The 13,304-nt window shown below is 43.9% G+C and overlaps 1 protein-coding gene across 2 annotated transcripts; it reads right to left on the reverse strand.

Moving 5' to 3' along the window:
- Window positions 1–311: 311 nt before the first annotated feature.
- On the reverse strand, window positions 312–11,599 carry LOC115367233 (serine/threonine-protein kinase Sgk1). Of its 2 annotated transcripts, none has more exons than XM_030062900.1 (13): window positions 11,513–11,599; window positions 5,531–5,606; window positions 4,608–4,686; window positions 4,473–4,513; window positions 4,290–4,347; window positions 4,096–4,179; window positions 3,794–3,925; window positions 3,568–3,680; window positions 3,271–3,394; window positions 3,071–3,166; window positions 2,802–2,957; window positions 2,616–2,705; window positions 312–2,503 (listed from the first exon to the last, which is right to left on the reverse strand). In XM_030062900.1, exons 1-13 carry the CDS (start codon window positions 11,538–11,540, stop codon window positions 2,336–2,338), a joined length of 1,245 nt encoding a protein of 414 aa, XP_029918760.1. In that variant the 5' UTR covers window positions 11,541–11,599; the 3' UTR covers window positions 312–2,335. The 2 variants fall into 2 exon arrangements, with proteins under 2 accessions (XP_029918760.1, XP_029918759.1); XM_030062899.1 differs by lacking the exon at window positions 11,513–11,599 and adding an exon at window positions 6,106–6,334.
- Between the last annotated feature and the right edge of the window lie 1,705 nt (window positions 11,600–13,304).

The following is a 13,304-nucleotide window of genomic DNA, read 5'->3' on the forward strand; positions in this document are numbered from 1 at the left end:
TGCTTGCCCACTGCGCAGGCGCACTACGTTCATTCATGGGAGTCGTTGGCGCGATGCGAGGCGACAGGTGTGCACGATCCGAGGCTGGACTCCCACACAGGTGTGAAGAAACTTGTAAACATTTATGATCTGAACAGATGATCCCTCTTGTTAAACTTAACCAGCCATCTTATGGACTGCCTCACTCTAATGTAATGCCATTTTTTAAATTCAGTATTTCAATAAACATGATGAATACTGACTATTATAACTATTAAATTAAATGTTGTGACTTAAGCGAAGCAGGACAAAGACAAATGCATGAGGTTGTGTTTCAGTTTAGAGAATTTATTTACCATTTCTGAAACAGATTACAGTTTAATATTTTATTTGATCCATACAAGGAAAGTATCCTCCAGTCTTTATACAGTAGAAGTACAATATATGTAATGGCATGTAAATAAATATACATGAAGAAAATAGAATAAAATAAAATAAAAAACTAATTTAAAAACAAAACAAAACATGTGATTAAAGCTTCCAAATATGGAAGAAAATGGTACAGAGCTGTATGTTGCCTTATTTGTGATTCTCAGCAGGCTTGAAAACTCAGAGTATAGTATGCTTGTCAGTCTTAACTGTGGAGTCATGACAAGGGGCAAAACAAAGCACGATGACTCTCCGTTTCTTTACAAATACATGCTGAGCACAGACCCTCCGTCAGTAAATGTCAGGTCATAAATTACAATTTACAGTCCCATGGAAGGAAATGATAAAATGGTCATTATTCTTTGAAAGCCAATGAGATATTATTGCACTCTCCAGAACCATGTGCAACAGTGGCTGGACAGTTAGTATGAGATCCTGCTCCACCTAGTGGTTCTTTAACAACATTTATACAGATTTGTGTCTGGGAGAAGTGATATGTACATACACATGGGTCAGGCCGCCTTGAACAGGCACAAGACATTCACAGTTCTTTTCTAGCTACTTGCACTCTGTCTTTTTCTTTGTTTTTTTTACATGATGCATAGCACAAAAACATAAAACAGATTCTAATAATTTGTCTGAAGTGTTTGCAATAAAAGTGTTTGCAATCACATGGAAAGAAACAAGATTCATATGTGCTAGAATTTATGCGGGCCTATTATTGCTGGTTGAACTTTATATATATCGCATTCTCTGGATTGTTAAAGTAGAATATTTCAGTCTACAAACAGCAGACGTTATGGATTTACACACTGATCGCTGATTGCAAATGAAAAAAGAATTGCAGGAAAGCAAAAATAAGACATATACCCCCACAGGAACTGTACGTTTCAATGGGAGCATATGCGACAGAACATTTAAAACTCATTTATAACATACAGGACTTTGTTAAAACGTCAAAGTAAACAATGAATGGACGTGGATATAAGAACATGGAAAAGTGGTGTTGCAATAAAATACATATTGTAACATTTTCTTCTACATAGTATAACTTTGATCTTAAGTGTATGAGGACAAACTGGTCAGAAAAGAAGTATTTTTTGTGTTTTTTAAGTGATTTTTTTTTATAGAGTACCTAATTGTTTGGTCCAAGTAATTCTAATAGTATGAAGCAATGAAATGCCATAGCAATTTACTAATTTGTCCAAAATAGAGATATGATTTCAGAGGTGCAACGATATGCAGCTGTCCAAACCAAGCTACAACAGCCAAGGGTGTTAAAAGTGGGCATTTTACTTTTCCTGACCCTTGTTTCCTTGAGTGCAACTGAGCATTTATGTGAAAAAACAAACAAACAAAAAAACAGTATTAAACGCACCATGAATTTTGAAAAGGTTACATATGCAGACATATAATGAAGGCATCAGCCTCAACGGCTACCACCCAAGTTGGAAGTCCAAACATATTAGATGGTTTCGGGTTATCATAATGCTGCTGCTGCTGCTGCTGAAACTGCCTTTTGAACCTCAGGCACTTTTCTTCATGTCACTTTACCTACAGTGGCGGGGCCCATAGCCATCAGATCACAATGACTTATGACCCCAAAGTACAAAAGTGCATCCAAATTTTCAACTTGGCACACAGTTTTTCAGTCTTGGGGTTCAAGGCAGAAGAGTCGGACCATTGGTGTTGGAAGAGGTGAATCCCAATCTGTACAGTAGTCATCCACATGATCCCTCAACATCTGTCCCCCAGCATTCATGTTTATTGTGTCTGTTAGATCCTGTGAGCAAACCGTGTGTTGTTTTGCAGGCAGGCCGCTCCACTGTTGTCCCTACATCAGACTCAGACTGTGTGTCTCTCAATCCAGAACATGCTTCCTGTTTCCAGTCAATTCTCCGGATTATCAGGACTGAGCCGCAGGCATTCACATGAAGCAGTGATCTGCCGGTGGCCCGTACGAGAAACCCGGAAAGGCTCCAGCCGCCTCCTTGATGCTGCTGGTCACAGCCACGACCTCATTGTTGCACAGGGATGAGGACACAGGCAGGTGGGTGAACTCGGGGTCAAAGTGTCGCAGGTCTGTGGGCCCGGTCTGTTTGAAACCAAGAAGAAGGAAATAGTTAAGATACATGCTGGCTTTTATAAACATCACTTAGGCACTAGCAGACGCTCATTTGGCACATCGTTCCAATGTATGAACGTACCACTGTGGGGATAAATGGAGGTGTGATCTTCTTGGCCATCAGATCATCCCAGTTGATCGGGGAGAAGAAGGAATGGTGCTTGAGCTCAAGCTGTGGGAAAATAGAAGTTTTAGATCAGCAGGCCAATAACAAGGATGGATCTCTTAAGAAATTCTCCATGTTATGTGCATATAAGGGTCTGCTTACAAAATCATCCTTTGCTCCCAGCCTCTTGGTGCGGTCCTTCTGCAGGAGCCCCTCCAACAGTTCCCTGCCTGCGTTTGACACATTGGGCTTGAGCACAGGAGCCTTGTGCAGGATGTTGTTGTACATCTCAGCTGTGTTGCGGCTGTAGAAAGGGGGCTGGAGAGGAAAGGAAAGAAAGCAGAGTTTATCCTCTGTGGTCAAACACAGAACCAACCACAGCAAATTGCATAAAGAGGTATGGGGTCATTACAGCAGCTGATTTCACTTACAAGTCCATAGAGCATCTCGTAGAGCACAGATCCCAGGCACCACCAGTCGACGGTGCGGTCATATGCCTGCTTCTGGAGAACCTCAGGAGCAAGGTACTGTGAAGAACATGTCAAGAAAAAGTCAGTCTCTACTTGTCATTAATCTTCACTTGAGGTGCTGCAGTGATAGTGAGGATGCCTAAACAAGATTTGTTTTGTACCTCGGGGGTCCCGCAGAAGGTCGTTGTGGTTCCATTGGCTTCCAGGCCTTCTTTGCAGAGGCCAAAGTCTGTCAGGACAATGTGGCCCTGTGACTCTAAGAGGATGTTCTCAGGTTTGAGGTCCCTGTAGAAAAAAAACAAAAAACAAAAAACAAAAGGAAGGATTACCAAAATGAATCCTAACTAAATCATCCCTGCACTTCCTCATTCATTCAGTTGGAGTCTTACTTCTGCATGGATCATGCTTTTAAACCTCCACCAGGGGGAGCTGCAGGCTACTTCATGCCAATGCCTTACCTGTAAACAATATGCAGGGAGTGGAGGTAGCCAAGGGCACTGGCAATCTCAGCAGCGTAGAACCTGGCTCTGGGCTCCAGGAAGACCCTCTCTCTCTGAAGATGGTAGAAAAGCTGGAGAAAGAGCAGACGGCTTCTGTTAACAGCTGACTGAGATATATTCCATCATTCTGATCAGACTCAGTTGTGTGATTTTAATTTGTGTATGTGTGAGAGATGTGGCTTACCTCTCCACCATTGACATAGTCCAGCACAAAGTAGAGTTTGTCAGTAGTCTGGAAGGAGTAGTGTAACCCCACCAGGAAGGGATGCTTGATGTTCTTCATCAGCACACTTCGCTCGGCCATGATATGCTTTTGCTGGAGAAGAGATGGCAGAGAGAAGAGGATATGTCGATCACAATGGCACTGATTAGACATTACACCATAGGAATTTGTTGTTTGAAAGGTATTGTGGTTGATTATGATTTCTACGGCTTTACTTTTCAGGGTTTTCTTTAGAGAATGTATTTGTGGACTATGGATCTTACCTCTTTCTTCTTCAAGATGATTTTCTTCTGGAGAACTTTGATAGCGTAGTACTTGGTGGTCTCCTTGTGTCGAGCCAGAAGAACCTGCAACCAAGAGGACATTTTCCTCACTGATCTTGTTGCGTCTGTGGTAGCAACTTCATGGCAAGAGATATGAGCAGACGAACAAGTTACACACTAAGACAGACACTCACCTTTCCAAAACTGCCTTTGCCAATGATTTTGAGGTAGTCAAAATCACAGGGTTTGATCCTAATGTGGAGAAAAAGACAAAGAACAACAATTTAGGATTACACTGATACACATTGGGAGGTGTATTTGCAAGAGAAAGCAGGAGGTATCAGCTTTCATAATTTAAGATGTAAAACTTTACTTACTGAGTCTCTTCAGCTAGGGAACTTCTTGAATGCAGGAACATCTGAAAAATGCAAAAGGCAGACATATTAATACAAATTACAAATTGTGCAATCACAGTATCAAGAAATAATTTTGGATAGGTGGTGTCTTCTCACCGGACTATCAGGAAGCTGATCAACTTCCACCTCCTCGTTCTGATTCTCATCAATCTTGAGGAAGTTGTTGACCTCAGCACTGCGAGACAAGACCAGCAATTACTCAAGGGCAATAAACCGAACCCATCAGCGTTGTGATATTAGCTCTTATTCTTGTTACACATGGATGCATGAATGTTTCAGCATGTATTATGACGAGATTTTTTGAGACTGAATGATTCTGTATGGGTGACTTTGTGTAGTTTTCTGTCGAGTTACATTGAAATCAAAGTGCTGCCTTCTATGGTGTTTCTCAACCTTTGACATATCCGGACAGGTCAAATTTGGGACAGGTTTGGTGGCATGTAACTGCTTAACCTGTCTGAGAAACGGCTTAATCTGGTCGCCCAGAAGCTGAGCAGCATGTTGGGAACAAGAGGTTCAGACAGCTCTGCAGAAGCACCTGCAGAGGACGAAGGCTGTCGCAGGGGATTTTCCCACAGCGGCCAGCTCCGAGCCCGAGTGAATGGGAGTTCAGTGTGCTATGATGGGTCAGGCTGTATCATGTAATAATTGAATTAGCACTTTATCCTCGTCTAGGGTACAGAAGGGATTTGCACGAAAGGTGATTAGGCGCTGGAAGAGGTTGTGGCGGGCTTCCCATGAAAGACCTATTCTTACGCTGCTGGATTTGGCTGCCTGGACCCAGATTACCCTTTTCACAGTGTCCAGTGTAACCCAAATGGCTGATTAGATTGACCACAGAACACTGAGAGTGGGCTAATAATCAAAAATAAACACTTAGGGACACAAAGCCTGGAGACTGGCGCACAGCAATGCTGTTTGTGTCCAACAGTTAGAGGCAATTTGAACTCTGATACCGTTTTTCCCATTATGGAGTGATGAACAGGAATATCTTTATAATGGCTCATATATATACTCACTGTTGGCAGATATGTGGGGTTGACACCAGCCTCTGGATGAAGTCGTTCAGCCCCATTTTTCTCTCCTTGATGAAAGCTGTAAATGGAAAAAAGGCAAGCATTTACGTCAAAGGAGAGCACAGCCAGTACAGCGTCACACACACTGCGTTTCCCCTGGTTTATTCTCATGCAAACAATTTGTCCTCCATTAGACAGGAGAATAGCAGATCTGTGCATGATCTGTAATCCATTCGTGCTTTTTAAGTTACAAACATCCTGTTAAATAGATTTGCACTTTCCGCATAGACTTAATGCTGCGGGCTTATACGTTACGCAACCACATAGGTTACGCTCTTTTGGTGGCCAGCGTAACAGTTTCCATCCTGGATTTTTCCCCCCTACATATTTCAAGTCACTATTTCTCCACAAATTGCACATTAACAATCTGAATCAATATTTTCTATGAGAAGTCTAAAATAAGAAGCGCGCCCATAATTTCCTAATAAATCAACAATTAAATCCATTTGCATTTTCTTCAATAAACTACATTAAACATGCGCATCTCAAGTCTAACATATTGTTTTTTCATCGCTCACCGGCGAGAACTGAGACAATTCCCCTCATTTTGCAGTAAGTCAAATCACATCCAGCTTGAGTCACAGCCATGTTGAGCGGAAAAAATAAATCCAATATGCGGAGGGGAAAAAGAAAGAGAAACTTAAAATCCCCTTTGGTCAGATGTCGGTGACTGTGTATTGGTCCCGTTCACGGCTCCGGTTCGCTCAACAAACCACTGAGCTCTGAATGCCGCTGTCTCCGGCGCGAGCCAGCCAGTTATTATATAGGAAGCACGTGGTACCGGAGGCGAACCGCGTTGACATCACTGCAGTAACCAAGGCAACTAGCAGAGAAGTGATGTCACGGGATTCCGCTGCAACCATAACGTGCCTGCAGGAGGCGGGGGATGACGAGGAGAGCTCACCGCAGAGGAGGAGGAGGAGGTGGAGGAGGAGGAGGAGGCAGGCTTCTTCCCTCCCTCCTCCTCCACCTCCTCCTCCTCGTTTTCTCTCAATGGAAAGATACAGCTGGCTGTAATCTCCTGCGCGCAAAGGATTAACATCAGTCTCTCATTATGGAGCGCACTCCCTTTGCTCAAAAAAAAAAAAAAAAAAGGAAAAAAGAAAAGAAAACGGGAACAGAGTCGATTCCCTTCTGATTTATGCCTCTGGGATCGTGGCTGCATCCCCACAAAAATAGGTCAATTTCAGCAGCTCTCTCGTTTCTCTGCAGCCGCTCTATTTTGTGAGGATCAGGGGGGGAAAAATACATTTCAGGCTTAATGCATCTCAGCTTCTGCCTGCATGCAGCTGCAAACACTCATGGTGCAACATGGTGCTGTAGTGCTCCACTAGGGGCTACATGCAAATTAATGCAGATAACCACATTTCAGCAGTGGAAAAAGAAAAAGAAAGAAAGAAAGTCGGAGGTTATGCAGTTTGCAAAATCTTCCATGGTGCTTTGGATTCTAAATAGTCACTGAAATCCTCTCTTTGCTTTCGGTGGCACATGATGTATGTTGCAGTGCACACATGGACGAACAGGGCCGGAGGAGGTCAAGGTTACAGAAATGGCTGGACACTGACAATTATATAAACTCGGTGAAATTATATATGACATCATGCTTCCCCTTAAGCCCAGACAATGATCAGTCCAGCTGTGACAGATGTGGTCCACTAACCCTGTAAGTTATATAACCGTGTCATAACGCAGCCATCTAAACCGCCTGGGGAGAAGAATGAGCCAGATCATCAAGGAAGATCCACAAAGGAGACGTTTCTCTTATTACCGCTGCTGTGTTACGAATAGCTGCTCCTATTCTCCAAGATGCACTGAACCACAGAGCAGAGCCCCAACAGAGAGGTATCAATGGGGAACTCCCGGGTTCAGCCCTTTGTTTGACATGTGACAGTCATGCATATTTCAAACTAGACTTGACATGACGAGTAGTTCTGTTATTGGGAAAGGGGAAGTGAAGTGTTCTGTCACTATAGAGGAAACTAGCTGGTGCTGAGCCGAAAGCTTACATTGTCACGCCTGGCCGGCTACCTGAGCATACACTCCTGGCCCAGATCTGTTTACACACGGCCCAGATCCCATTGCATGACACCGACACCGCTCTCAAGCTCGGGCAGGGCTTTTTCCTGACCCCGTATGCTCGCAGACACAACTTCGCCCCGAATTATGGAAGTGCATCATATGATCTCTGACAGCATTTACATGAGGACAAACATTTAGTGGGGAATTTCTTGGTACGGTGTTATATCTCTGTCACTTCTCTAGGTGATTTGCATGGGTTGTTTCGTCGGGGTGGAACAGAAAGTCAGGTGCTTGCCGAAGAGTTAAACAGAGCTGTTTCTGGTTTCCGTGGTATTTCCCTTCCTAAAAATTTGACGTTTTTCTGGTTAATCAAGCTGCAAATGACCATGCCCATCTGTCACATGAGATAATGCCGGTGTGGAGTTTCCGGGAATTTCCTGAGACTCAGTGTATCTGTCTAAAAATATTCCACCACAGACTATAGCAAAATGAATACATCTATATTACAAAATATGATATGAAAGAAGGCTTTCCCTTTCAAGTCAGTTATCTGATCTGAACCTGTCCTCTGGCAATAAAGACTTTTTGCTATGCTACGCTATGCCCGCTATTTTTGCCAGCTGCACATGGCTGTTTTATTACAGTGAAACTGAACGTGCATTGCTTAACCTAATGGCACGTTATCTCTCTCTCTCTCTCTTTTCCCGTCTGTCTCCCTCTCTCTCTCTTTAAATGACATCTCAGTGCCAGTGTAGCCACATGACAGATTAATCAGGTTTTATTTAGCACCTTCACAAAAGCTGGCCTGCTTTCCGCTTCTCTGTTTGCTCGTGTGATTAATGTCGCGCGGACCAGGCAGCACTTCCGCCAGTGAGTGTTGTTAGTCATGAGTCACCAAAGAAACCTGCCAACAGATCCAGGAAAAGCCTCCAACTGTGACAGGGTGCCATCTTTTATTCCTTCGCAGCCTCATGCTTACTAAAACCATGACTGGGCCTCTTTCTAAAGCTTTTATGAGAACCACTCATTGTCCTATCTGGGTGCGATAGCAGGGGAGAATAGGTGGAGTGACTATCCTTGGCCCTTTACAAAAGTGGTCTTTCATGGTCTTCTAGTCTATTTTATAAGATTTGTAGACTTTTAGTTTATACTTTGTTTTGAAACAGGTTGAAATATACGACACTTGAAACCAATAAGCTTTCTCAAAAGTATTATAAAGGAACCGCTGTGTTATCACAGACAAACTAGAGCAAGCAGGTATAAAATCTGGCAAGACTTTTCTTGAGAAGGACAACAGAGAGAGAGGATCCCTTTCTGGACAGTCAGAGGTGCAATAGGTGCCAACGAGGAGAACAAATCATCAAATTAAATGATCAACTATGCAATAACTGCTACATTGTATGAAGAGCATGCAGTGTAGTCAATTGCATGGATGTGTTAAACTTTGATGACAAGTAAAACATGGTGGCCCATTCATCTTAACAAAAGCATGTAGACTCTTCACAAAAGCCACCGCTCTCTCCTGCCTCAAAAAATGTACTTTACAGCAGTATGGAAGCCAGCCTAGGACAAACTTTGCCAAGCGCCATGTCTAACTTTGTGTTTTTGTTTTGTTTTTGTTTCCTATCGTGTCTGGTTTGACTCAGGACGTGGTCTTTTCGGCTTAGTGCCATCACCTTCCTTGGTTGTTATAGTCGCCTGCTTCTAGGATTCTGCAGCTGTGAATTTTCAAAGACACCATTTGGTTTTGTGTCGGCTGAGTCTGCTGTAATTGGTACTGATGTATATGTAAAAGTGTCTTTTGTCACATGGCACAACTAGAAGAATATTCTGGATAAGCAATACCGCTCCTGTTCACACACAACCATATGCCCAAACATTTCCAGAACAGAGCACCTGTGTGAAAGGGCTTATAGTTGGAATAAGGGTGGGATAGGGAAGAGGGCAAAGTGGCAGGAGTCCCAGGGTCACCTTCTTTGTGCAGAGCCCTGGTCTAGTGAGTAGTAGGTACCAGAAACAAGTTCTTGGTGACCAACTACTTGACTGTGAGGGGGGTTAGGTAATTGAAAAAAGAGGATCTTGAATTATTATTGACGGGTTCGGAGGAGCGATCATGGCCTTGGTTTCACTCCCACACAGTCACGCCAACTTTATTGGTCTCTGCTCGGTGTTTTCGGTACCAGACCCTCACGAAAATCCCCTCTCTCTCTGAGTCCTCTTTGTGTTTCAGCTGGTATGTGTGCCAGGCATCTACTCACTCTTGGCACTTGAGCATTACTCATACAGAAAACCACAGAGACGGGACTGGAGGTGGCTGATCCTACATCAACATTGCGGTGCCGCCTCAGGCCTTAGTGAGTGGGAGCGAGGTTGGCTCATTAAAACCGGAGTTGGAATTACACTCCTTCGTTCTCCCTCCTGGATTACCGGGCAGAAGATGGCTGTTTTTCAACTCTCCACGGGGATTACATTGCTGCTCATGAATCTGCTTCATCAGATTAAAAAAAAATAAAAAAAATGTTGCTTCCCTTATGTGATGACTCACTGCTGCCAAATCATCACATGTGATGCATTGCTTTAAAATGCTTCCAAGCAAGTGGGATGATCCTACCTATTAGGAACTGCAAAGCTGGTATGAATTTTATTAATGCAGCACAATTACTGTCATGATGGAAAGATGACCTTTATTCTGACGTGCTCCAATCCAGCATCCTGTATCTGCATTCGTGGTGCAAAACCCCGGCGCTGCAGGTGACTCTATGAGGTCTTTCACGCCTCAGCGGGCTTGCTAGCTAGCATGAATGAAACTATCACTGTTCAGCAAAGAGGCAGCAGATTAGAGGACAGAACAACCCATCTCATTCAGAGCACCACTCCCATTGACTGCCTGCAGTGCCCATGTAGACAAGCATCACTGAATCAATGGCCTGTGTGTTGTGATTGCACGTATTTCATGCAGCGCTTAAATCCCGTCGCTGTGCGTGCATGCGTGGCCTACATTACGACAATGTAGAATGTGTGTGAGGCAACCGCTGACTAGATTTACACTGTTAAGCAATGGAGAGAGGATGTTCATTGATCATTACTGTCGCCTTCTTTTGAAACCCATAGGCCAGCTGTGGCCTGAAGCTAACGTGCTACCAAAGCCATCAGTCTCCCAATATACCTGTAGCACTATTAGGTTATGAATTTAACCATTCCGCGGTCTGCCATCAGTGGGGCCCAGCTGCATGACTAACATCCTTACACACAAATGAAAACATAACAGATTTATTGACAGTCTTGAAATGCAAGCGGACAAGGCTCAGTCTTATTTTTCATACCTCGCCCCGTACCTCTCCGTCTATTTCTAAGCGTCAGACCGTTTTCAGGTTCTTAGATATCAGAATTATCTCATCCATTTGGTCATAATATCAAAGTTTCATGATAGCTTCTGTCAAGCGGCGATGACAAATGAAGCGAGGAGGAGATGGAGCTGCAGGAAGGAGATGAGAGGCTTAGGGTTGGATATTGCAGAATAAACTAGATAATGTCAGCTAGGATAGATGGAGGTGGGGTAGATAGTGCCTTTGCATTCGTGTCGTCCCGTTGTCTGTGCAATGAAAAAAAAAACAACAACCTCTAAACCGAAGGCAGTGACATCAAGGCAAACACGGAGGGACGAGGGAATCGAATAGGCAATAAACACAGAGAGACGTCAACTTCATCATTTTCAGAGACACGTGATGGGACAGGAAAACAATAGGGAACCCGATGAGACGGATTGAGATAGAGACACTTAAACCACGAAACAGAAAAGTTAGACGTCACAAGGTGTATCATCCTCTCCTGCGCCACACTGAGATGCTGTACGTAATTCTCAACACTGGCTTTGTTACACAGACGGTGAATTAAAGGAGCTCCTACCTATGAAGGATTTCTTGCCGGTCTTCATGTCCTCTCGTACTCGAGTGCAGTGTGACTGTGTGTTTCTGTAATTATCTTTCCTGCGTGTGCGTTGGACACAGAGGCTCAGATGAATGACTGTATGTGTGTGTGTGTGTGTGTGTGTGTGTGTGCCGGATGCGGAGCGTCCAGGTGGCAGAGTGTATAAGTAAGATGTCTCCGACTATAGTCCTTGTGTATTATGCCTCCCTCACCGTCTCCTCTCTCCTCTCTCTGTCTCTCTCACTGCAGCACGGCTTGGGAAAGTCTACAATTCACTGGCGAATAACTTCCCTCATCGCACTTCCCTCTCACTCCCCTTCACTCTGCTGCCTTCTCTGTTTCTTCCTCCTCTGTCCCTGCCAGAGCTGAAAACGATGAGACCAAATAGCTGAAACCAAAGATCTGTGACGCACCTGCTTCACCCCCCCCCACCCTCGCAACACCCTCCCCTCCCTCCCCCCAGTGTTCTTTTATCTACCTGAGAGCCACATGCAAAACAAAAAAGCAGGTGTCTGGTTACTGCTCCCGTGAGTATGGGAGTCCCGCCTGTGGGAAAACCGGTCTCCACGACACAGGAACCACCTGAGGAACAACACACGGAGCAGGCGGCGAGTTTTTTAAATCTGTTTTTAATTGGCTGGTGTTGCTCTAGTGATGCGCCCGCTGCTCGCCAGCCTCCCTCTGCTCCCTCACTTACCGTCTCCAAGGAGGCTGAGGGAAATGATCCAGTTAGCCACACTGGCAGGCCTTATTAGCCGACTGCCTCGGGCTGTAGGCCATTAGATACAATAGGTGCTATCTGATGAAGAACTAGTCTGTGGGGCTGTTTGTACAGGCGACACAACAGCCTCATTGATGGGATGAACGCTTAGTCAATGAGGAAGACACTCTGTTGTGTTATGGTGGGTCAGTAAACCTCTCTAACAAGAAGTAATTAGGTCATTTTTTGATAGATTTATAACTCTAGTATACACATATTCAAAGGGCCATAATGTAAATGAAATCAGATTGTCCTGTGGTTCACCTGCCAACTGTGGGAATCTTAGTTTATTTAAAGGAACGTTTCACCCAAACCTCCCCCAAAAGTTACACATGAAAAATTCAACAGCAAAGTGTTTTTCTTGGGAACTATTTCCTGCCGAAGAACACTGGCATACTGTATTTATCCACCCCCAGTGAGGACAAATAAGAGGTGGACCGATACACTTTGTGTTCGTTCGGAGGAAATAGTCCCAAACAAAGTATTTGCCCCCCAGGACTTCAGATTATATCCGGTATCTGTTTCATTGTTTTTGGAAAGGACTGTTGCTGTTTTTTCACAGTTTGACAGTTTGAGCTCTACAAGCCCGATTGTACTGGGGGGAAGGAAGACAAACTGGAAATCGCACAGATACTATTTGGATGGACAGATTGACATAAGTGGGAATATATCTTTTTTTATATATATATTTTTAGTGACCTAGTCCTTTAATGTTTTAACTATGTACATGCCACTGAAATCAAAATCTCTCTTTCAAGTGACAGGGGGTCATTATGCCAGCAACACACAAAGCTACAGACAGCCAAAACAGTAAAATGAAGATATAATAGCACACAAATATCACAAAGTATGAAGCACAAGCGGTGATATGAAAAGAAAGAGAGTGAAGGAAGAAAAGAGAGAGAGGGAAACAAAGGGAAAAGTCTGTGGCTGCTCTTTAAACTTTAATATCACGTTTCATGGCACTTTGCAAATATGAACAGAGGCAGTCTGCCTCTTATAACAGCATAA

The sequence above is a fragment of the Myripristis murdjan genome, chromosome 11, assembly GCF_902150065.1.
Source record: "Myripristis murdjan chromosome 11, fMyrMur1.1, whole genome shotgun sequence".
Taxonomy (NCBI): domain Eukaryota; kingdom Metazoa; phylum Chordata; class Actinopteri; order Holocentriformes; family Holocentridae; genus Myripristis; species Myripristis murdjan.

What these genes read in the sequence shown, in the direction of transcription:
- LOC115367233 (XM_030062899.1), bottom strand. Translation starts at nt 6,175, where the DNA reads ATGGCTGTGACTCAAGCTGGATGTGATTTGACTTACTGCAAAATGAGG. An exon ending in ACTATGTCAATGGTGGAGAG is followed by an intron (nt 3,681 to 3,793) that starts GTAAGCCACATC and finishes CTCTTTCTCCAG; the next exon opens with CTTTTCTACCATCTTCAGAG. An exon ending in TCCCTGCATATTGTTTACAG is followed by an intron (nt 3,395 to 3,567) that starts GTAAGGCATTGG and finishes TTTTTTCTACAG; the next exon opens with GGACCTCAAACCTGAGAACA.